The sequence below is a fragment of the Artemia sp. Qi Xiang Cuo genome, chromosome 11 (assembly GCF_049724085.1).
Source record: "Artemia sp. Qi Xiang Cuo chromosome 11, ASM4972408v1, whole genome shotgun sequence".
In the NCBI taxonomy this organism is placed as follows: Eukaryota; Metazoa; Arthropoda; class Branchiopoda; order Anostraca; family Artemiidae; genus Artemia; species Artemia sp. Qi Xiang Cuo.
In genome coordinates this window covers 5,377,343-5,403,404 of record NC_142804.1, presented here as the reverse complement: position 1 = coordinate 5,403,404, position 26,062 = coordinate 5,377,343, and the positions used below count along the sequence as shown (strand labels likewise).

The following is a 26,062-nucleotide window of genomic DNA, read 5'->3' as shown; positions in this document are numbered from 1 at the left end:
TAAGTAGCCTTAAAGTTAAGCAAAAATACCCTTTTTACAAAATAAGGAATTGCAGACAATTTTTTATCTTTAATAGGTGGGGGGCCGACAAAAAAGGCTTGTTTTTAAATTGCATTTTCAGACTCAATTGCCTTCTTTCCTGATTTGATTATGCTATTTGCGCTAAATATATTATTCAGTATTATAATTTGTTTAGTTAACGTCCCCCTCTTCCAAATAAATCTGGATGGTAGTCACCAAAAATCGAAGAAAACTTTAGAAATCACCAAAAATATCATCTGAGGGAGTAGAAATATACAATAAAAAGCAAGCGGAGTAACGAAAAGAAAAGATTTAATCATTCAAACTAGAAAAAAACGACTAAGGGCCCTGTGGGTGGTGGATACTTGTAGTTATCATGGGGTAGTTAGCCAACAAACTCCGTGAGTTTTAAATCGATGTAGGGAAGTCTGTAAGCAAAGTAAGGTTTCGATTGCTAAACCACGGAGGTAGATATAGTAAAAACGGGAATAGAATGTTTACATTTATTGGATATCTTTGTTATGAAGAATAGGGTAAACTCCCCAAAGAAACAAAACCGAGTAGTGAGTGAAAATTGAATGTAATTTAGCCAAAGATTTTTTTTATTACATCTGCTTTGGTTGACTACAATTTTGGAATAACTAAAACGAATTTTCTTTCTGCAATCAGTGACGGCGTGAGTTTGGTAAAAGTATCATCAAAAAGTAGAAACCAACGGTATAGAGAAGGATTTTTAGTCCTCCTAATCAAAAGTATATCATCTGCATTAGCTAGGTAAGAAATATTTACTAACTCAAAAATGCAGTTAAAAGTGATAGAAGAAATCACCAACAAAATGCAAAATTTGATAATAGAGGGGAAAGGACAGCTCCTTGCCAAACCCCTCTCCGCCTTGAAATTTTCCCTTCAGAAACCATCTTATCTGTTTCTTTTTTTTAATTCTTTTTTAATCAGACAAAACGAATTTGAATACCAATATCTAAAGGGACAAACTACAGAAATATTAATACTGTGACTAAAAAGGGGGAAATGACCTGAGAATAGGTAACAGTATCAAATGCCTTGAAGCGATCCAGGGTGCACAGGTGTAGTTTAAATTCCTTCCTAGTAGCTTCAACAATTAAATTATCCAGAATACAATGAACCTGCTGATAACTTATACCAACAGAAAAGCCAATCTGGTTTTCACGAAAATAGGGAGATGTTTCATTTTTACGATAATACTATTTCTTTCGTCATTTTTCATTCTTTTTTAGGATGCCTGTTTTAACCACATTGAGACTTCATGAGCTCCAGTCGAACACAAAAAACATTAGAAATATTTGTATAGTTGCTCATGTTGACCATGGAAAAACTACGCTGGCAGATAATCTTGTTGCGAGCAATGGCATTATATCCCAAAAATTAGCTGGCCAGTTGCGATACATGGACTCAAGAAAAGATGAACAAGAGAGAGGAATTACTATGAAAAGCAGCAGTATATCTTTGTCTCATACATTTAAAGATAAAGAGTATTTAGTTAACCTGGTTGACACACCTGGTCATGTTGATTTTACCTCTGAAGTATCTACAGCAGTTAGAATATGTGATGGTGCTCTTGTGGTTGTAGATGTAGTGGAAGGAGTTGCACCCCAAACGAAAGCTGTGCTGAAACAAGTTTGGAACGAAGGAATAAAGCCTATACTAGCTGTCAATAAAATGGACCGCCTTATTTCTGAGTTGAAAATGACACCAAGTGATGCATACAAGAGGATTGTAAGAGTTATTGAACAAGTTAATGCTGTGATTGGTGAACTGTTTTCATCTGAGATTATGGAAAAGGCAGAATTAAATGTGCATACTGATGAAGATATTGATGACTCTGAAGTTTACTTTATTCCATCTGTTGGCAATGTTGTATTTGCCAGTGCTTATGATGGATGGGGATTTACACTGTCTGACTTTGCTCTTTTGTATGCTAAGAAGCTCGGTGTTTCCTACAAAGATTTACTAGAGAAGCTATGGGGAGATTTTTACTACTCAGCAAAATCGAAGTGCATAATGGATCAAGCTGAACAAGTCGGTAAAAAACCTCTTTTTGTACAGCTAGTACTTGAAAATCTATACTCAGTGTATAATGCGTTCTTAAAAAAGGACAAGGATATTATTGAAAAGATAACAAGCATGACTAAAGTACATATAAAGCCTCATGAGCTGAATAAAAGTGATTCAAAAATGCTAATTCAATCATTTATGTCGAAGTGGCTTCCTATGGGTGGCTGTATCTTAGACTGCGTTTGTGATTTAGTTCCTAGTCCGTGTGGTCTATCTGACAAAAGAGTGGAAAGACTGTTATCCAAATTTGATAAGCCATTTTCTTCTTTGCCACTGGAAACGCAGGCTCTTAAACCATTCTTTGTTAGTTGTGATAGTAAGGAAAGAACTCCTGTCATTATTTTTATATCAAAAATGATTGCTGTTCCTGGTCAGTATGTAACAAGAACTAATCGGCAGACTTTAACAACGGAGGAAATGGATAGAAAACACCGGGAAGCAAAAGATAAATACTTGCAGAAAATGGAAAGATTGAAGTTAGGAGAAGAGGAAGTAAATGTAGGTGAAGCAATAAGTAAAGACCATAAAACAAGGTCAGGTCAAGAAATAATGATAGCTGTTGGTAGAATATTTAGTGGTACTGTTAGTGAAGGTGATGAATTATATATCCTAGGTCCTAAGTATGATCCTGAGCTAGGATTAAAAGATAAAAGACAAGAGGTCGAAGTGGGTGACATTTTTTCTCAAAAGGCTATCACACGCTCGCGTATTGGAAAAATATATGCACTTATGGGTCGTGAAATGGAGTCTATAGGGAAAGTCTACCCTGGAAATATTATTGGCATAGGTGGACTTCAAGATACAATCGTAAAAAGTGCCACTATTTCAGATAGTTTAGCATGCCCTGCTTTCACAGAGCTTATTGGCTCCAGCATGCCAATATTACAAACAGCTATTCAACCAAAAGAGTTGATTCACATGTCTCAGTTTGTAAAAGGTTTGAAACTTTTGAACCAGGCTGATCCCTGTGCACGTGTTTATATTGACGATTCTGGTGAGTATATTCTCTCAACTGCCGGCGAAATTCATCTTCAGAAATGTATTAATGATTTGGAAGAATATTATGCTGGTATTAAAGTCTTGTGCTCTGATCCTATAGTACCATTTAGGGAGACAGTTGTTGCAGATGATTTGAAAAAGGGAGCATATGCAAAACCCGAATATTTAGTTGAAGGCAGCGTTGTAGGATGCCATTGTAATGTTAAAATAAGAGCAGCTCCTCTTCCTGCTACAGTTGTCGGTATTCTTGATGAAAACAGTGAGCTTATTCGTGTAGCAAGTGATATAGTTAATGCAAAAATATCTGGTGCTAATAGAAATCATGATGATATAGGTAATAGCACTGATATAATTACAAACTTAAATAGGCTAAAAGAAAAACTAGAGATTGCATTTAAAGAAAGCGGATTTGCCTTCTGGGAGAATGCTATTAATGAGATTTGGAGTTTTGGACCGCGTAATTGTGGTCCTAATATACTGTTAAATCGAACGAAAAACTTCAGGAACGCATCATTTTGGGGAGATTATGCGGAAGAAAGCGAAAATTTTGACTTGAAACGTTATGGTTACAGCTTTGTTAGTGGTTTTCAGTATGCAACTGCTGCTGGTCCCCTATGTGAAGAACCTTTACATGGTGTATGTTTTATAGTTGAAGAGTGGATTGTAGATACAGAGAGAGATGTGGTTTCAGGAGTCTTTCTTAGTGGAGGTCAAGTGATGTCTATAGTCAAAGATACCTGTAGGAGAGCTATGCAAGCCAGATCTCCAAGATTAGTTCTTCCCATGTATCAGTGTGATGTTTTCGTCAACGCAGATGTTTTAGGTCGTGTGTATGCCGTGATTGGACGTCGACATGGAAGAGTACTGCTTGAAGATATTCAAGAAGGTTCAACAACTTTCCTTGTACGTTCTGCCATACCAGTGATCGAATCCTTTCATTTTGCTAGTGAAATTAGAACTGAAGCTTCTGGACTGGCAATTCCTCAACTGATTTTCAGCCATTGGGAGACATTAGACTTAGACCCATTCTGGGACCCATTGGAGAATGTCGAAGAAGAAGATGAGGATATTGAGATTACCGTGAACCGAGCTCAGGCGTATATTAATCAAGTAAGGAGAAGGAAAGGCTTACCCATTAGAGAGAGGATTGTTGCTCATGCTGAAAAACAGAGAACTTTGTCTAAGAACAAATGATTCCAGCGTGGCATTGTGTCATGGGTGTCACCAGAATTCTTACATTTGTGGGGAGGGGGCAATGGTCCTTTGCTCTCTATTTACCCCCATGTCTTCAATTTTTTTCCGCCTTTGTAAATTTGTCTAAAATAAATCATTTGATCATGATTATAATCGTTTATATTTTGTTCGTTTTTGTTTTTGAGGCGTAATTGGTTCAGGTAAGAGATAGCCTATCTATTTATTCGTTTAAACTCGAAGACCAATAAACTCAGATTTTATGAATAATTTATTCGTAAAAACTTGGAGACAAAAAGTTAAGAATTAAAAATGACCTATTTGTTGACAGTGGGCATGTCAGCGAGTACTTAAAGTAAAAATGAGTAAAAAATCTTTTCTCGATTTTGTATTGTAATTTCATAGATCTTCTCGGGCAAAAGTTTTTTTAAACCTTTATGGTTACCGCGAAAGCTTTGCGAGTGTGGTTTTCAAGTATTTGAATCGTTGTCGCTGCTAGAATTGAATCATTAATAAAAATTTAATTATCATGCCGATAAGCCAGTGGGGTGAATTGAGGGATGATTAGAATTTTTTACCCCTCTTTAAATTTGGAAAATTTATTGGTATTTTTTTGGTATTTTCTTTGGGTATTTTAAAGAGGTATTTTTAATTGGTATTGGTAATTGGTAAAAATTGGTATTTATTGGTATTTTCATTGAGAATGCGTTTTTTAGTAGTATCATCGAACAAACTGAAGAAACAACAAAAATACCCCCCCCCCGAACTGGGTTTTAAACAATACATTTTGTCTCCTCCTACTTTTTCGTGAATTGACGCCGCTGCGAGGAACTTTACTGAAAAAATACAAATGAATTTGCATTTTCATTTTAATATAAATATACTTATTTTTAGTAATAAAATTTTTTTTTTTTTTTGTTTTATTAAATTTAAAAAAGTAAAAATATTTATATTTTTTCAGTGATGTCCAATTTATGTTCTGGCCTTGGGAAGGCACAGGGGTTTTGTGCCCAACTTATGTTAATTTCTGCTCGTTTTGAGTTTGACTCGATTAATTATTGTAATTTCTGTTCGTTTTGGGTTTCATTTATTTATCGATGCTGATTTGCGGCAGTTTCACGCTTGGTTGATTATTTGATTTTATTTTTGCTCATTTTTTGTTCTTTACTTTTCTTTGAAAAACTTATTTTGTGGAAAAAGTTTTTTAAATTAATTTCTGTGAAAACAGTCTTGAAACAACTTAACACCTAAAATCTTTTATCTTGGTGGCACCTATCCTTCTTAGAGGTTAAAGTTTCCCATAGAAAAGTGATTTCGGGAACCCTGGAGTATTGTCTGCGAGATAAATTGGGGATTAATGCAGATCCTACGTTTTTTCTATGTTTATTTAAAAAGAAATTTTAAATTCGTTCAATTATGTGCAATTACATGCACACAGGCTTGTATTCCAAACTTAACGAATTGTCATCAACGATATAAAAACAGATGGTCTGGGGTATTCAGCAAAATATTTTCATAATTTGTTGCCCATTTCTCTGGGAATGTACGTATCATGCTGCCCTTGGAAGCATGTTTTTTTGGATTTTTGGCTTTTCTTCTTATAATGGCTATCACAGAATTTTGACCCGCTGCCATTTGGGATTACGACGGCAGAAAGGGTAGCTGAGTTTTCTCAGATCCACGATCGGTACTTTGCTACTTAAAACAGCACAACACCTCAGAACTTGTGAACGAGTGAGCCTTCCCATAACTTCGTATCAGAATCAGTACTATATGATGAGGCTAAAAAAAAAAAAAACTTTAACGTGTGAGAAACATCGTTCTTTACTATGTCAACGCCATTGCGTTGGCTATGAAAAATAAGGCATGACAAAAGGCGTTCTAATATCTTTTCGCTTACACTTTCCGAAGAGATCTTCTATGATAGAATTACTCCTAAGAATTTCATCACTTATTTTAAATGACAGTTATTTTTGCGAAGAATAAATTAAAAACGGCTCAATTTCCTCAAGCAAGCCCACTAGCACCAACTACTTAATATATCTAGTCACTTGGTTGTAGTCACATCTGTCAGTGGTTACAAAAAACTCCTTGCAGCGCTAGTTCAAGCGATCTGCATGCTATTTCTTGTGGTCGATATCTATTATAAATGAAGCAAAGTTGCCCCCCCCAGAAAGTCAAGATATTCTTGATCTTTCTATATTTCCGTGCATTTCTTCTATATAGTTTTCTTATTTTGCGTCTTTTCGAATGCAGTACCCCCTCCCCAAGGCCGTATCCGGGGGAGGGGTGAACTCCCTCCTCCTGATACGGCCTTGGGCTTGCCTACACCTCCGCTGAAACAAATTCCTGCTTATATTCGTCCATCTTTAATTTTTTTTTCCTCGAATTCTAGAGTCAAAGGTTGCATAACTAGAAAAAAATGCATAAAAATTCTCATTAATAAATCGTCTTATATACAAAATTGAAATACTATGAAAAAATAAATAACTTCCATATTTACACTTCTATAGAAATTCTATATAAGGAGAAACCTAAATCTGTTCCGGGTCGCAGATGCTTCAGGTTTAGATTCTACCCATTTTCTGCAAGCAAGAAGCACAACGGACACAAGCACTAAGGCTGCCCCCAGAAGGGTAAGCAGGACAGGATGCTCATCAAAGATAAGGACCTGAAAAAAGAAAAATGATGAGTGTAATTTAACTAAACTTTGATTTAAACGATCTTTAAATTCAAAATTAAAGAGCGTAGGGAACTAGAGAAAGTATGCACATCGGTTATTTCAGATAGACCAAATTTGATTAAAAATACCCGGAGTAGAAGTAATATACTAAAGCCTTGTTTTCAATCCATTCACATCCAACACGGAGTTCGACACGGGTTGTGCAGATTATCGTTTTGAGTGCCGTGTTCAACACGGGCGAATGTCTTCTCAGAACCCGTGTTCAACCATGCTATTCTGGCGCGTTAAAATTTTTAGGAACCGTCCAACATGTTTAGAACCCGTAAGATGAAAACGCTTTAAAATTTTGCTTGGTTGAACACGGGGAACCTGAAAACGATTTTTGTCGAACCCACTTAAGACACACTTCAAACCTGGTGCCTGAAAATACAACTTAGCCTGTTTAGTGAATAAGAGATATTTCACGACACCCAGTTTTTGTAGTTCAACATTTTTATTAATCAGTCAATCATATCTATTCAAGACACATTTTGTTTTTAATTTTTGTTCATTCCAGTGAGGTTCGACTTTATCCATTCCTGTTATGAAATACATTTATGTATTCCTGTGAGGTTTGACTTTATTCATTCCAGTTATAGAATGGATTATTTATTCATTCCCGTAAATTTTATTCATTCAAGTGAGATTTGATTTACTCCTTGGCTAACACAGCAAGTAAATAACACTTTCAAGCTACAAAATAGCAGCACCAAATGCCTAAGCCACATAAAAACGTTTTCAAGAGACCTTAACTTTTGATGATACTACTACTACTAACAGTGGCGTCGCTAGGGGGGGGTGCCCCTCACCCCAAAAATATGAAGAAAAACTATAATTTATTAAGTAGCTTTAAAACTGTTACTTGTTTAAAATGGCAAATTTGCTCTTTACTTTGAGAAAATAATTTTTTTTAATCAACCCATACTTGTTTTCAACGAAGGAAAAACGAGAAAAATAGGGGCATTGCGCTTCGTGATTTTTTCTAGAATTTAGGTTTTTCCAAATGTACTGCCTTTGAAACCTTATCATCAAGTAAAAATGTGATCCTAGTTAATTGCAAAATTGGAAAACGTTCTATGCTTCCTGTTTCGCCACGTTTGCTCAAGTCAATTTTTTTCCCTCATATTTAAGGTGCTTATACTTTCTAAAAATCTATCAGTTCAAGATTAGGTTCTCTTGTTTTAAAACTTTCAAAAGTGGAAATGAATACACCCTCTACATCTGCCAATAGGACAGAGATGGAATCATTGAAGAATAAGAAGGTAGATATACACTGAAATACAATTTCCTGAATGAATAACAAACCACTGAAAAACAAAATAAGATTTGTACCTGCTATAATAATATTTGTACTATAACTAGATAGGCCAAATCAGTTGTAGTTTGATCATGAAGTTTGGTAGAGGGGGATCAGCTCCAGAAATCATTTAATTGTTTTAATTTTATTTCCAGCATTTGACTGAAACTCCGATTCTCTTATTTGTCATTGAAATGCCTAATAAGCGCTGATAATGCCCTAATCCTTACGTTTTGGATTCACATACTAACCCACAAATGTAGAACTGCCTCTGTGTACAATACTGTGCTGACTTCTCTCTATTTTCGCTTTTCTAAATATTTCTTTCAACAAGCTTCAAAGAAATAATTGACATAAAAAAAGAATTATGAATGAAATTAGTTTGCATTTAACACAACGCCAGTGCTACTTGTGGGACATTTATCTTTGCATCAGCATGCAAGGGCGGATCCAGGATTTTTTAGGGGGGGGGGCAAAATATATTGATCCGATAAAAAATTTGGGGGGGGGGGGAAATAGGTTGATCTGATAAACTTGCGTTAGGAGCAAGTTTAATTAACGCAAAATTGAGTTAATTAAGTAAAATACACTACTTTAGACTACGCGAGGGGGGCACGCCCCCCCTCGCCCCCTGGATCCGCTACTGTCAGCATGCTGTACGAAATGTCTGCTGAGAACAGAATAAAGTGAATTTAAACAAAACATGTATATTTTTCTCGCAATTTAGAAATTTTGTGTGCACGTATAAACTGTACCAGCCCATTCACTTTTTCTATTGTTATCAGTTGTATCATGCAGCACTAGGAGACTGAGCTTTGCTTGTGAAGGGAATTATAGACACAAAAACGACATTCTCCCCATCCTAAGGGGGGAATAAATCCCTCCAGAGGGGGGATGTTGCCCCCTCCGGAAACATATATCCCCCATACCCTGATTTACACAAGAAAAACTTTTGCGTAACTCTTACAGAATTCATCTTTTTTAACAAAAATACAAAGAGGAAAATAATTTTCAAACTCTAGGAATAAATTTTCCCTTCCATTTGGCAGCCCTGACAATTTTTGGTTAATTTAAGGTTTTTGACACAAAGAACTGTTCAGATTTTCTGGATATTCTTTGTCAAACAATGCCCAACGGACAAGTTAATAGTTCTAATTTTAACTTTTTCGAATACTTTCAAACTTGAAATACGATCGCTATTTAAATGTGGGGAATATGCCACTACATAATGTTAAACAATCTATGGTAATGCTTTGACTTGTCCTGTATCTTTACTTAGACAGCGCTATTGCGCTGCCTATGATTTTTGTTCGGCTTTATACGGCCCGTTGATATAAATGCTATTTATTAATATAAATCGCCGAACTCACGAACAAATGAATTTAATAAAAATCATAAATAGTATTTAAATAAATCACACATATGAAAAGTTTAGTACAACTAATTATATCTTACAGAGTCAAAATCCATTCAAAATTACGAGCTAACGAATACCCGGGGCTATCAGAATAGAGCTTGGTTCCATTATGAGATTAAATAAAAAAAACAAGTTTTTTCAACTAAACATAAGGATCAACATTAAAACTTAAAACGACCAAAAATTATTACGTATATAAAGGGGGCTACACCCTCCTCAGCACCTCACTCTTTACGCTAAATTTTTTTATTATTAAAAAACGTCTTATTGTTCTAATTAAAGGCTCTTTGTTTCAGGAGTCATTCTTAAAGAATTGGGACAAAATTCAAACTTTAGCGTAAAGCATGGGCGCCCATAAGGGGGGATATTGGGGCGCTCGCCCCCGCCCCCCTCTGGCTGAATGATGCTGCCTTATTTTTATATTTTTGTTCTGAGATTTCTATTATATAGCATTAAAAGTGCCAATTAGACGAGGTTAGTAGTATGTTACCTTATACTTCTACGACTTTATGTTCCTTCCCATGATATTCTACGACTTTATGTTCCTTCCCATGCTATTCTACGACTTTATGTTCCACCCCATGATACTCTACGACTTTATGTTCCTTCACATGCAATTCTACGGCTTTATGTTCCTTCCTGTGCTCGTTTTGACATTTTTTACGATTTTACAAAGAATGTAAAGCGACAATTTCATATCATTCTTTTTCGAAGAATTGACGGTAATTTCCGTTTTAGACTGTAAATAGAATAAAACTATAAACGGAGTGAGTGACGAACCCCAAGTAGACTAATGCATATAAGACATTACGTTAGATTCTGTGCTATTCTGGGCCTTGTATACGCCATTTCAAAGAGATTCAGAGCTCCCTCACATGACCTTCTGGATAAGTAGTTTTTGTATCTTTTAAAAGAGCTTTAAGGGGTTTGAGAGAATCAGTTGCCTGATTCCGTGTGGTTTTTCTTTACTTAGTGCTCATTAAAATCTATGTTTTTGTTTTAAATAAGTAGTTTTTGTATGTGTTAAAAGAGCTTTAAGGGGTTTGAGAGACTCTGTTGCCTGATTCCGTGTGGTTTTTCTTTACTTCGTGCTCATTAAAAACGAAGTGTTTGTTTTAAATAAGTAGTTTTTGTATATGTTAAAAGAGCTTTAAGGGGTTAGAGAGACTCTGTTGTCTGATTCAGTGTGGTTTTTCTTTACTTGTTGGTCATTAAAAACGAAATTTTTGTGTTAAATAAGTAGTTTTTGTATCTTTTAAAAGAGCTTTAAGGGGTTTGAGAGACTCAGTTGCCTGATTCCGTGTGTTTTTTCTTTACTTGTTGGTCAATTAAAACGAAATTTGTTTGTTAAATAATTAGTTTTTGTATCTTTTAAAAGAGCTTTAAGGGGTTTGAGAGCCTCAGTTGCCGGATTCCATGTGGTTTTTCTTTACTTGGTATTCATTAAAAACTAAATTTTTTTGTCTAATATAAGTAGTTTTTGTATCTTTTAATATTTATGTACAGGTATTTATAGTCTCAGGTGCCTGATTCCGTGTGGTTTTTCTTTACTTGATGGTCATTAAAAACGAAATTTTTGTGTTAAATAAGTAGTTTTTGTATCTTTTAAAAGAGCTTTACATGGTTTTAGATACTCAGTTGCCTAATTCCGTGTGGTTTTCCTTTACTTGGTGGTCATTAAAAACTAAATTTTTGTGTTAAATAAGTAGTTTTTGTATCTTTTAAAAGAGCATTAAGGGGATTGAGAGACTAATTTGCCGGATTCCGTGTGGTTTTTCTTTACTTGATGGTCATTAAAAACGAAATTTTTGTGTTAAATAAGTAGTTTTTGTATGTGTTAAATAAGTAGTTTTTGTATCTTTTAAAAGAGCTTTACAGGGTTTGAGAGACTCAGTTGACTAATTACGTGTGGTTTTCCTTTACTTGGTGGTCATTAAAAAAGAAAATTTTGTGTTAAATAATTTTTTTTTTTTTATTTTAAAATAGCTTTACGGGGATTGAGAGACTCAGTTGCCGGATTCCGTGTGGTTTGTCTTTACTTGATTTTAATTAAAAACGATTTGGGTGTGTTAACTATGTAGTTTTTTTATCTTTTTAAAGAGCTTTACGGGGATTGAGAGACTCAGTTGCTGAATTCCGTGTGGCTTTCCTTTACTTGTTAGTCATTAAAATAGAAATTTTTTGTTTTAATTGGTTGTTTTTGTATCTTTTAAAATAGCTTTACGGGGATTGAGAGACTCAGTTGCTGGATTCCGTGTGGTTTTTCTTTACTTGATGAGCATTAAAAACGAAATTTTTGTGTTAAATAAGTAGTTTTTGTATCTTTTGAAAGAGCTTTAAGGGGTTTGAGACACTCGGTTGCCTGATTCCGTGTGGTTTTTCTTTACTTGGTGGTCATTAAAAACGAAATTTTTGGTGTTAAATAAGTAGTTTTTGTATCTTTTAAAAGAGCTTTACGGGGATTGAGAGACTCAGTTTTACCTTGTCATAGTTACATTTTCTTTATTTTTCAAAGTTCATTTTGAATTTCTTTCGTTGAAATGCAAGAGTTGGAATATTTCAGTAGTGTTTGGTTTTGGTTTACCTTGTCACAGTTACATTTTCTTGATTTTTCAAAGTTCATTTTGAATTTCTTTCGCTGAAATGTAAGAGTTGGAATATTTCAGTAGTGTTTGGTTGTGGTTTACCTTGTCACAATTACATTTTCTTGATTTTTCAAAGTTCATTTTGAATTTCTTTCGTTGAAATGCAAGAGTTGGAATATTTCAGTAGTGTTTGGTTGTGGTTTAGCTTGTCACAGTTACATTTTCTTGATTTTTCAAAGTTCATTTTGACTTTCTTTCGCTGAAATGCAAGAGTTGGAATAGTTCAGTAGTGTTTGGTTGTGGTTTACCTTGTCACAGTTACATTTTCTTGATTTTTCAAAGTTCATTTTGAATTTCTTTCGTTGAAACGCAAGAGTTGGAATATTTCAGTAGTGTTTGGTTGTGGTTTACCTTGTCACAGTTACATTTTCTTGATTTTTCAAAGTTCATTTTGAATTTCTTTCGTTGAAATGCAAGAGTTGGAATATTTCAGTAGTGTTTGGTTGTGGTTTACCTTGTCACAGTTACATTTTCTTGATTTTTCAAAGTTCATTTTGAATTTCTTTCGTTGAAATGCAAGAGTTGGAATATTTCAGTAGTGTTTGGTTGTGGTTTACCTTGTCACAGTTACATTTTCTTGATTTTTCAAAGTTCATTTTGAATTTCTTTCATTGAAATGCAAGAGTTGGAATATTTCAGTAGTGTTTGGTTGTGGTTTACCTTGTCACAGTTACATTTTCTTGATTTTTCAAAGTTCATTTTGAATTTCTTTCATTGAAATGCAAGAGTTGGAATATTTCAGTAGTGTTTGGTTGTGGTTTACCTTGTCACAGTTACATTTTCTTGATTTTTCAAAGTTCATTTTGAATTTCTTTCGTTGAAATGCAAGAGTTGGAATATTTCAGTAGTGTTTGGTTGTGGTTTACCTTGTCACAGTTACATTTTCTTGATTTTTCAAAGTTCATTTTGAATTTCTTTCGTCGAAATGCAAGAGTTGGAATATTTCAGTAGTGTTTGGTTGTGTTTTACCTTGTCTCAGTTATAGTATCTTGATTTTTCAAAGTTCATTTTTAGTTTGTGTCGTTGAAATGCAAGAGTTGGAATATTTAAGTAATGTTTGGTTGTGGTTTACCTTGTAACATTTAAATTTTCTTGATTTTTAAAAGTTCATTTTTAATTTTATTTCTTTGAAATGAAAGAGTTGGAATATTTCAGTAGTGTTTGGTTGTGGTTTACCTTGTCACAGTTACATTTTCTCGATTTTTCAAAGTTCATTTTGTATTTGTTTCGTTGAAATGGAAGAGTTGGAATATTTCAGTAGTGTTTTGTTGTGGTTTACCTTGTCACAGTTACATTTTCTTGATTTTTTCAAAGTTCATTTTGAATTTCTTTAGATGAAATGGAAGAGTTGGAATATTTCATTATTGTTTGTTTGTGATTTACCTTGTCACAGTTACAGTTTCTTGATTTTTCAAAGTTCATTTTGAATTTATTTCGTTGAAATGCAAGAGTTGGAATATTTCAGTAGTGTTTGGTTGTGTTTTACCTTGTCACAGTTACATTTTCTTGATTTTTCAAAGTTCATTTTGAATTTCAGTAGTGTTTGGTTGTGGTTTACCTTGTCACAGTTACAGTTTCTTGATTTTTCAAAGTTCATTTTGAATTTCTTTCGCTGAAATGCAAGAGTTGGAATATTTCAGTAGTGTTTGGTTGTGGTTTACCTTGTCACAGTTACATGTTCTTGATTTTTCAAAGTTCATTTTGAATTTCTTTCGCTGAAATGCAAGAGTTGGAATATTTCAGTAGTGTTTGGTTGTGGTTTACCTTGTCACAGTTACATTTTCTTGATTTTTCAAAGTTCATTTTGAATTTCTTTCGTTGAAATGCAAGAGTTGGAATATTTCAGTAGTGTTTGGTTGTGGTTTACCTTGTCACAGTTACATTTTCTTGATTTTTCAAAGTTCATTTTGAATTTCTTTCGGTGAAATGCGAGAGTTGGAATACTTCAGTGTCACAGTTACATTTTCTTGATTTTTCAAAGTTCATTTTGAATTTCTTTCATTGAAATGCAAGAGTTGGAATATTTCAGTAGTGTTTGGTTGTGTTTTACCTTGTCACAGTTACATTTTCTTGATTTTTCAAAGTTCATTTTGAATTTCTTTCGTTGAAATGCAAGAGTTGGAATATTTCAGTAGTGTTTGGTTGTGGTTTACCTTGTCACAGTTACATTTTCTTGATTTTTCAAAGTTCATTTTGAATTTCTTTCGTTGAAATGCAAGAGTTGGAATATTTCAGTAGTGTTTGGTTATGGTTTACCTTGTCACAGTTACATTTTCTTGATTTTTCAAAGTTCATTTTGAATTTCTTTCGTTGAAATGCAAGAGTTGGAATATTTCAGTAGTGTTTGGTTGTGGTTTACCTTGTCACAGTTACATTTTCTTGATTTTTCAAAGTTCATTTTGAATTTCTTTCAATGAAATGCAAGAGTTGGACTATTTCAGTAGTGTTTGGATGTGGTTTACCATGTCAAAGTTAAATTTTCAAGATTTTTCAAAGCTCATTTTGATTTTGGTTGGTTGTAATGCTAGAGTTGGAATATTTAACGTGTGTTGTATTATGGAATAAATTGTAACAGTTTAATTTTCTTGATTTTTCAAAGATCATTGTGAATTTCTTTCGTTGAAATGCAATAGTTGGAATATTTCAGTAGTGTTTGGTCGTGGTTTACCTTGTCACAGTTACATTTTCTTGATTTTTCAAAGTTCATTTTGAATTTATTTCGTTGAAATGCAAGAGTTGGAATATTTCAGTAGTGTTTGGTTGTGGTTTACCTTGTCACAGTTACATTTTCTTGATTTTTCAAAGTTCATTTTGAATTTCTTTCGTTGAAATGCAAGAGTTGGAATATTTCAGTAGTGTTTGGTTGTGGTTTACCCTGTCACAGTTACATTTTCTAGATTTTTCAAAGTATATTGTGAATTTTTTTTCTTTGAAATGCAACAGTTGAAATATTTATTAGTGTTTGGTTTTGGTTTTCCTTGTCATAGTTACATTTTATTTATTTTTAAAATCTCATTTTGAATTTCTTTCTTTGAAATGCAAGAGTTGGAATATTTCAGTAGTGTTTGGTTGTGGTTTACCTTGTCACAGTTATATTTTCGTGATTTTTCAAAGTTCATTTTGAATTTCTTTCCTTGAAATGCAAGAGTTGGAATATTTCAGTAGTGTTTGCTTGTGGTTTACCCTGTCACAGTTAAATTTTCTTGATTTTTCAAAGTTCATTTTGAATCATTCAAGAAACGTGATTAAACACGTTTTTAAACTACACGCTAGTTGCGTGCCTGTCCTTGGCACCTTTCCAAACGAGCGGGGATTCCCCGCTGGTTCCTAAACATTGCAAAAAAGTGAGCAGTACGAAAACTCCACATTTTCAACCAGACTGCTTTTTTAGACAACACACCCCCAGAGATAACAAACACACATAGAAACGAGCCACACAAAGACACTACACACACACATGTTCATAGTGAGAGAGAGATATCCAACCAGTTGGGTTGACCTAGGTTCACTTAGAGTGGCGCGCCACTCTAAGTGAACCTAGGTCAACCCAACTTTTGAATCTCTCTCACTATGACTCTGTTTGTGTGTCGTGTCTGTGCGTGTCTCATTTCTATGTGTCTGTGTCATCTCTGTGGGTGTGTTGTCTAAAAACCAGTCTGGTTGAAAATGTGGAGTTTTCGTACTGCTCACTTTTGCAATGTGTAGGAACCAGCGGGGAATCCCTCGTTTGGAAAGGTGCCAAGAAAGGCATGCAAATAGCATGTAGTTTAAAAACGTGTTTAATCACGTTTCTTGAATGATTCAAAATGAACTTTGAAAAATCAGAAAATGTAACTGTGACAGGGTAAACCACAAGCAAACACTACTGAAATATTCCAACTCTTGCATTTCAACGAAAGAAATTCAAAATGAACTTTGAAAAATCAAGAAAATGTAACTGTGACAAGGTAAACCACAACCAAACACTACTGAAATATTCCAACTCTTGCATTTCAACGAAGAAATTCAAAATGAACTTTGAAAAATCAAGAAAATGTAACTGTGACAAGGTAAACCACAACCAAACACTACTTAAATATACCAAATCTTGCATTACAACTAAAAAATTCAAGATAAACTTTGAAAAATCAAGAAAATGTAACTCTGACAAGGTAAACCACTACCAAACACTACTGAAATATTCCAACTCTTGCATTTCAACGAAAGATATTCAAAATGAACTTTGAAAAATCAAGAAAATGTAACTGTGACAAGGTAAACCACAACCAAACACTACTGAAATATTCCAACTCTTGCATTTCAACGAAGAAATTCAAAATGAACTTTGAAAAATCAAGAAAATGTAACTGTGACAAGGTAAACCACAACCAAACACTACTGAAATATTCCAACTCTTGCATTTCAACGAAGAAATTCAAAATGAAATTTGAAAAATCAAGAAAATTTAACTGTGACAAGGTAAACCACAACCAAACACTACTGAAATATTCCAACTCTTGCATTTCAACGAAGAAATTCAAAATGAACTTTGAAAAATCAAGAAAATGTAACTGTGACAAGGTAAACCACAACCAAACACTACTGAAATATTCCAACTCTTGCATTTCAATGAAGAAATTCAAAATGAACTTTGAAAAATCAAGAAAATGTAACTGTGACAAGGTAAACCACAACCAAACACTACTGAAATATTCCAACTCTTGCATTTCAACGAAAGAAATTCAAAATGAACTTTGAAAAATCAAGAAAATGTAACTGTGACAAGGTAAACCATAACCAAACACTACTGAAATATTCCAACTCTTGCATTTCAACGAAGAAATTCAAAATGAACTTTGAAAAATCAAGAAAATGTAACTGTGACAAGGTAAACCACACCAAACACTACTGAAATATTCCAACTCTTGCATTTCAACGAAGAAATTCAAAATGAACTTTGAAAAATCAAGAAAATGTAACTGTGACAAGGTAAAACACAACCAAACACTACTGAAATATTCCAACTCTTGCATTTCAACGAAAGAAATTCAAAATGAACTTTGAAAAATCAAGAAAATGTAACTGTGACACTGAAGTATTCCAACTCTTGCATTTCAGCGAAGAAATTCAAAATGAACTTTGAAAAATCAAGAAAATGTAACTGTGACAAGGTAAACCACAACCAAACACTACTGAAATATTCCAACTCTTGCATTTCAACGAAAGAAATTCAAAATGAACTTTGAAAAATCAAGAAAATGTAACTGTGACAAGGTAAACCACAACCAAACACTACTGAAATATTCCAACTCTTGCATTTCAGCGAAAGAAATTCAAAATGAACTTTGAAAAATCAAGAAAATGTAACTGTGACAAGGTAAACCACAACCAAACACTACTGAAATATTCCAACTCTTGCATTTCAGCGAAGAAATTCAAAATGAACTTTGAAAAATCAAGAAAATGTAACTGTGACAAGGTAAACCACAACATCAAAATGAACTTTGAAAAATCAAGAAAATGTAACTGTGACAAGGTAAACCACAACCAAACACTACTGAAATATTCCAACTCTTGCATTTCAACGAAAGAAATTCAAAATGAACTTTTAAAAATAAAGAAAATTTAACTTTGAAAATTTAAACCAAAAAAAAAAAATACTTAAATAGTACAAAAAGTTCAATTAATAGAAATAAATTAAAAATTAAAATTTTAAAAATAAATAAAATCAAAATTTGAAAAGTAAAACCACAACAAAACACTACTGAAATATACCAACTCTTCAATTTCAACGAAAGAAATTCAAAATGAACTTTTAAAAATCAAGAAATTGGAACTGTGACAATGTAAACCACAACCAAACACTACTGAAATATTCCAACTCATGCATTTCAGGGACTGAAATTCAAAATGAACTTTGAAAAATCAAGAAAATGTAATTGTGACAAGGTAAACCACAACCAAACATTACTTAAATATTCCAACTCTTGCATTTCAACGAAGAAATTCAAAATGAACTTTGAAAAATCAAGAAAATGTAACTGTGACAAGGTAAAACACAACCAAACACTACTGAAATATTCCAACTCTTGCATTTCAACGAAAGAAATTCAAAATGAACATTGAAAAATCAAGAAAATGTAACTGTGACAAGGTAAACCACAACCAAAAACTACTGAAATATTCCAACTCTTGCATTTCAACGAAAGAAATTCAAAATGAACTTTGAAAAATCAAGAAAATGTAACTGTGACAAGGTAAACCACAACCAAACACTACTGAAATATTCCAACTCTTGCATTTCAATGAAAGAAATTCAAAATGAACTTTGAAAAATCAAGAAAATGTAACTGTGACAAGGTAAACCACAACCAAACACTACTGAAATATTCCAACTCTTGCATTTCAATGAAAGAAATTCAAAATGAACTTTGAAAAATCAAGAAAATGTAACTGTGACAAGGTAAACCACAACCAAACACTACTGAAATATTCCAACTCTTGCATTTCAACGAAGAAATTCAAAATGAACTTTGAAAAATCAAGAAAATGTAACTGTGACAAGGTAAACCACAACCAAACACTACTGAAATATTCCAACTCTTGCATTTCAACGAAGAAATTCAAAATGAACTTTGAAAAATCAAGAAAATGTAACTGTGACAAGGTAAACCACAACCAAACACTACTGAAATATTCCAACTCTTGCATTTCAACGAAAGAAATTCAAAATGAACTTTGAAAAATCAAGAAAATGTAACTGTGACAAGGTAAACCACAACCAAACACTACTGAACTATTCCAACTCTTGCATTTCAGCGAAAGAAATTCAAAATGAACTTTGAAAAATCAAGAAAATGTAACTGTGACAAGGTAAACCACAACCAAACACTACTGAAATATTCCAACTCGTGCATTTCAACGAAAGAAATTCAAAATGAACTTTGAAAAATCAAGAAAATGTAATTGTGACCAGGTAAACCACAACCAAACACTACTGAAATATTCAAACTCTTACATTTCAGCGAAAGAAATTCAAAATGAACTTTGAAAAATCAAGAAAATTTAACTGTGACAAGGTAAACCACAACCAAACACTACTGAAATATTCCAACTCTTGCATTTCAACGAAAGAAATTCAAAATGAACTTTGAAACATCAAGAAAATGTAACTGTGAAAAGCTAAAACTGAGTCTCTCAATCCTCGTAAAGCTCTTTTGAAAGATACAAAAACTACTTATTTAACACAAAAAATTTTGTTTTTAATGACCACCAAGTAAAGAAAAAACACACGGAATCAGGCAACTGAGTCTCTCAAATCCCTTAAAGCTCTTTTAAAAGATAAAAAAAATACTTATTTAACACAAAAATTTAGTTTTTAATGCCCATAAAGTAAAGAAAAACCACACGGAATCCAGCAACTGAGTCTCTCAATCCCCTTAAAGCTCTTTTAAAAGATACAAAAACTAATTATTTAACACAAATATTTAGTTTTTAATGACCACCAAGTAAAGTAAAACCACCCGGAATCCGGAAAATGAGTCTCTCAATCCCCTTAAATGTATTTTAATAGATACAAAAACTACTTATTTAACACAAAAATTTCGTTTTTAATGACCATCAAGTAAAGCAAAACCACACGGAATCCGGCAACTGAGTCTCTCAATCCCCGTAAAGCTCTTTTAAAAGATTCAAAAACTACTTATTTAACACAATAATTTCGTTTTTAATGACCACCAAGTAAAGGAAAACCACACAGAATTAGGCAACTGAGTCTCTCAAACCCTGTAAAGCTCTTTTAAAAGATACACAAACTACTTATTTAACACATACAAAAACTACTTATTTAACATAAAAATTTCGTTTTTAATGACCATCAAGTAAAGAAAAACCACACGGAATCCGGCAACTGAGACTCTAAAACAAATTCAAGATCTTTTAAAAGATACAATAACTACTTATTTAACACACAAAGTTAGTTTTTAATGACCACCAAGTAAAGGAAAACCACACTGAAATAGGCAACTGAGTCTATCAAACCCTGTAAAGCTCTTTTAAAAGATACAAAAACTACTTATTTAACACAAAAATTTCGTTTTTAATGACCATCAAGTAAAGAAAAACCACAAGGAATCAGGCAACTGAGTCTCTCAATCCCTGTAAAGCTCTTTTAAAATATACAAAAACTACTTTTTTAACACACAAAAATTTCGTTTTTAATGACTACCAAGTAAAGAAAAACCACATGGAATCCGGCAACTGAGTCTCTCAATCCCCCTAAAGCTCTTTTAAAAGATACAAAAACTACTTATTTAACACAAAAATTTCGTTTTTAATGACCACCAAGTAAAGAAAAACCACACGGAATCAGGCAACTGAGTCTCTCAAACCTCTTAAAGCTCTTTTAAAAGATACAAAAACTACTTATTTAACACAAAAATTTCGTTTTTAATGACCATCAAGTAAAGAAAAACTACAAGCAATCAGACAAACGAGTCTCTCAATCACCTTACAGCTCTTTTAACAGATACAAAAACTACTTATTTAAAACAAAAAGTTCTTTTTTAATGAGCACTAAGTAAAGAAAAACCATATGAAACCAGGCAACTGAGTCTGTCGAACACCTTAAAGCTCTTTTAAAAGATACAAAAACTACTTATTTAACACAAAAACTTCGTTTTTAATGAGCATCTAAGTAAAGAAAAACCACACGGAATCAGGCAACTGAGTCTCTCAAACCCCTTAAAGCTCTTTTAAAAGATACAAAAACTACTTATCCAGAAGGTCATGTGAGGAGCCCTGAATCTCTTTGAAAAGGTGTGTACAAGGCTCAGAATAACACAGGATGGAACATAAAGTGGTAGAAGTATAAGGCCATGTGAGAGGATACTCACTCTCTTTGAAAAGGTGTATACAAGGTCCAGAATAACACAGAAAGGAAGATAAATTCATATAAGTATAAGGCCATGTGAGAGGATACTCACTCTCTTTGAAAAGGTGTATACAAGGTCCAGAATAACACAGAATGGAACATAAAGTCGTAGAATAGCATGGGAAGGAACATAAAGTCGTAGAATATCATGGGGTGGAACATAAAGTCGTAGAATAGCATGGGAAGGAACATAAAGTCGTAGAATATCATGGGAAGGAACATAAAGTCGTAGAAGTATAAGGTAACATACTACTGAGGTTTGCCCCCCCCCTGGAATTCAGCTTATGGGTGCCCATGGCGTAAAGAGCGAGGTGTCGAGGAAGGGGAAGCCCCCTTTATATACGTAATAACTTCTGTTCGTTTTAATTTTTAATGTTACTCCTTACTTTCAGTTGGAAAAACTTGTTTTTTTTTTAATTTAGTTTCTGATCGTTTTTAAAATAATGCCAGGAAATCTATCCCCACCTCCATGGAGAAACCCCCTCCCCACGGAAATATCCTCTAGACAGTTCAATCTCGGTGAAAATTTACCCCGGACAATTACTTTTAACCACTCCGCGCGTAAAATTGAGACGGACAAGAGAAAGCAAGATATATAAAAACAATTTTTGTATAAGAATTCTGGCAAATTCCCCCAGTGTTGATTTCCCCTAACATGTTCGCTCCCTGGAAATTTCCCCCGTGGAAAAACCACCAGCAGAAAATTTGTCAGCCCTCCACCCGAAAATATATGCATACATCCCAATAATAAATACAGTGCGTAAACAATGGGCAAATTTGATAACTTAAAGACCTTTCCCCTGGGTCTGGGGGGGGGTATGTTATATCCAAAGGCATAGTTATTGGAAGGGGCGACCTAAGAGGGGGAGGGGCGCGCCAACCCCCGTCGGTAAAATTTTTGCCAAAGGCAAAACTTTTAGCTGAAATTCTGCGTAGTTGGCCTAAATTTAGCAAAATTCTCGTTTTCTGTAGAAAATACGCCATAAATCAAGTAATACGTCGGTAAAATTTATGAAGATCCCCCCCCCCCAATGAAATGAACCTCGGGACGCTCCTGGTTATTGGGCCTTTCAACTATGACGTACAAAATGGCTATCCGAAATTTCAATCGGACGATATTGGGAAAAATGGGTGGGGAGGGGGCCTAGTTTCCCTCCAAGTTTTCGGTACTTAAAAAGAGTACTAGAGCTTTTAATTTCCATTCGAATGAGCCTTCTCCCGATATTCTAGGACCGCTGGGTCGATACGATCACCCCTGGAAAAAAATCCACATTTTTGCAGATAGGAGCTTGAAACATATACAGTAGGGTTCTCTGAGACGCTGAATCTGATGGTGTGATTTTCATTAACAGCACTTGACTTTTAGGGATGCTTCCCCCTTTTTTCGAAAATCAGGAAGAATTTTCTCAGGCTTGTAACCTTTGATGGGGAAGACTAAACTTAATGAAATTATTTGAAATCAGCATAAAAAGCCGATTCTAATGATATATCTATTGGTATCAAAATTGTATCGTTTTATTGTATATTGGCATCGTTTTTTAGATTTTCGGTTACTACTGAGCCTGGTCGCTCCTTATTTACCACGAACTGTTTCATTGAGCATGCTGTGCTGGGCGTAGGGGTTGGTGGAAGTGGAGGGGATATGTACTGCAGCATTATTCGTGAATCTGGCTGCAAAAAAAAAAGCCAAGTGTATACGATATTTACCTTCGCCCTTCCGAAAGCTTGTTTACGCTATACTACTGTCGCCTGCAGCAGCTCATTTCCTGACAATTTTAGTAAAAGTCAAGCACCAACACTTATATTTATGACTGTTTAATGTGTGTTTATTGTTTATAATATATAGCATAATGTTTTTAAATTCACCAAGTAGCGTATTTGTTAGATAGTTACTTTTCTTCACTACCGCTTGAATAGCATCTACTTCAATATTACCCCCTCTTGCCCCCCTCCCAAGTAAAAACACTGTAGCCACGTCCCTGATTACTAACAACTCACCGCAGCACCAAGCCGCCTGAGGCCATAACAGCTACGCATGCTCCTCAATCCTAATCTATTCAAAGCCTCTGTCTTTACATCTGGAAGTTCCCATTTCCCTTAAATATTTCTTTACAACATCCTTCAACCCCAACCGCAGACGACCTACTTTCCGTTTAGCCGACAACTTGCTTTCCGTTTAGCCGACGACCTGCTTTCTGTTTAGCCCTAGACGGTTGGCCGAAAAGGGCAATATTTGGCAATCTGTCATCCTTCATCCGCAGAACGTACCCTAATCATCTCAGCCTTTCTCTTATTATAGCCCTAGAAAGCGGGATTGAATCACACTTTTCATACAGCCTACCGTTTGTCGACAGTCAGTCAGCTTACATACGGTCAGTCAGCCGGGTACCCAAAGCAATCCTTAGGTAATTTATCTGGAAAATCTATAGCAAATTTTCCTCTGTTTTTCGGAGTGCCCATGCTTCAGTACCATATTTGACCACTGTCATCACTGTATCTTCAATAGTCTAATCTTGGTTTGCAGACTTATCTTCATATTCTTCCAAACTTTTTTCAAATGTGAATAAACACCCTGAGCTTTGGATATCCTATTCTAACATCTTCACTGCTACATGCTATTCTTCACTGCTTTGATAATACACCACTTAGAATTTTGTGTTTGGGGGAGGGGGGGACGAAATTTTTTCTCCGGCCCTCATGAAAGATTACACCGGTTCTTTGGCAACTTGAATAATAATTCATTGGATTCTATTTTAGTGCCGCCACGTCGATTAAATTACCTTTTGTCTCCCTTTTCCTCGCCACCATCATCAATTACATAACTTCCAGACCAATCCGTAAGGCTCTAGATAATTTACAAGCACATGATTTCCAAAATTGACGTTATTATTAAAAAAATAATTTTGCTGTCATTACTAGGTGTATAAAGCATATTCCAATTCGGAGGCAAGGCCGTATCCAGGATTTTTTTCGGGGGGATTTGTATTGAATATAGATAATCCAGGATTCCTGGACAGTCCAGGATTTGTCTATATTTATTTTTGTTACGTTTTTACGAGTTGGACAAATAGTTGGGGGGGGGTCAAACCCCCAACCCCCCACCCCCTGGATAGGGCCTTGTTCGGAGTTTTACGGAATGGAGGATTTGACTCGTAGAACTACTCTACAAGTGGTGTTTACCTCCTCTAGAGTCTATTTGTTTTGAATTTCTTTTTTGCCTTGACTAAACTCATTGGATTGTTAGGTTCTTTCCATAATTTGTTCTCTATAAAAATTGCTTTCTTTTAGCTTGTTATTGTTTGATATTTCAATTTCTGGTTTGTTTTTTGTGTATTTTTCTTTCTTTTTTTTTTTTGGCAACAAGGAGAACTTGAAGGGACAGCATAGGGATGTCGCATTTGCAGCTTCATTTTTTTGGTTTTCAAACTTTTGAATATCGGCCATCCCCTGTTAGAGACGGCGTAGTGTAATTACATTTGCCGCTTTGTTTTATTTTTAGTTTTTGAACTGTTTAACCGTCCCATTGAAGGCATGCCGTTGTTTAGTCACATCTGAAACCTCGGTTTTTTAGTTTTCGAAATTTTGAATATCGGCAAAATGACATCCTTTGTAAGAACGCCGTAGAAAAGTCACAGAGGGACGCCGTGTATAATCGCATTTGCAACCTCATTTTTTTACTTTTCGAAATTTTGAATATCGGCCAAACTTTGTAGGAACGCTGTAGAATAGTCTCAGAGAGACGCCGTTGTATAGTCGCATTTGCAACCTCAATTTTTTAGTTTTCGAAATTTTGAATATCGGCAAAACTTTGCAGGAACGCCATAGAATAGGCACAGAGGGACGTCGTAGTATAGTCGCATTTGCAACCTCATGTTTTTAGTTTTCGAAATTTTGAATATCAGTCAAATGACATCCTTTGTAGGAACGCCGTAGAATAGTCTCAGAGGGACGCCGTTGTATAGTCGCATTAGCAACCTCAATTTTTTAGTTTTCAAAATTTTGAATATCGGCAAAACTTTGCAGGAACGCCGTAGAATAGTCACAGAGGGACGCCGTTGTGTAGTCGCATTTGCAAGCTCAATTTTTTAATTTTCGAAATTTTGAATATCAGCCAAACTTTGTAGGAACGCTGTAGAATAGTCACAGAGGGACGCCGTTGTATAGTCGCATTTGCAACCTCATTTTTTTAGTTTTCGAAAGTTTGAATATCGGCCAAACTTTTCAGGAATGCCGTAGAATATTCACAGACGGACGCCGTTGTATAGTCGCATTTGCAACCTCATTTTTTTAGTTTTTGAAATTTTGAATATCGGTCAAACTTTACAGGAATGCCGTTGAATAGTCACAGAGGGACGCCGTCGTATGGTCGCATTTGCAACCTCAATTTTTTAGTTTTTTAGTTCTTAAATAACAGCCAAATGGTATCTTGTTTTAGGGACGTCGTAGTGTGGTCACACTAGGGACGCCGCAGTATTGTTACATTCGCACCTTTGTTTTTTTTTTTCACTTTTCGAATAGTTTAGCCCCAGCCAGTTGGCTTCCCATTGAAGGGATGTCACAGTATAGTCGCATTTGCTAGCTCAAATATCAGCCAAATCGCATTTCATTTTAGGGACACCGTAGGAAAAAAAAAAGGATGCGGCACTAGACCCTTAAGGTCCAAACCGGCGGTGCTGATCTCCGTTTCGTGGCCCTTCAGCCAGGAAGTGCAATAAAACCGTAGCGTAGTCAATTTATTTTTCAGTTTTCGAATTGTTCAATCTCA

The 26,062-nt window shown here is 34.7% G+C and overlaps 2 protein-coding genes across 7 annotated transcripts in view; one reads left to right on the top strand and one right to left on the bottom strand.

Moving 5' to 3' along the window:
- Window positions 1-4,455, top strand: part of LOC148946566 (elongation factor-like GTPase 1) — a 54,957-nt gene extending 50,502 nt beyond the window's left edge. For all 4 annotated transcript variants that reach the window (XM_089097446.1, XM_089097449.1, XM_089097448.1 and 1 more), the window contains exon 2: window positions 1,278-4,455. In XM_089097446.1, coding sequence (XP_088953572.1) covers window positions 1,279-4,308 — 3,030 coding nt within the window. In that variant the 5' untranslated portion in view covers window position 1,278 and the 3' untranslated portion in view covers window positions 4,309-4,455. The remainder of the gene's footprint in view (window positions 1-1,277) is intronic.
- A 975-nt stretch (window positions 4,456-5,430) lies between these two features.
- The window catches only part of LOC148946565 (solute carrier family 35 member G1-like), a 32,717-nt gene continuing 12,085 nt past the window's right edge, over window positions 5,431-26,062 (bottom strand). For 2 of the 3 annotated variants that reach the window (XM_089097045.1, XM_089097047.1), the window contains exon 4: window positions 6,712-6,976. In XM_089097045.1, coding sequence (XP_088953171.1) covers window positions 6,824-6,976 — 153 coding nt within the window. In that variant the 3' untranslated portion in view covers window positions 6,712-6,823. Of the gene's footprint in view, window positions 6,088-6,711; window positions 6,977-26,062 lie in introns of those variants that run through there. The other variant, XM_089097046.1, reaches the window with a different exon arrangement.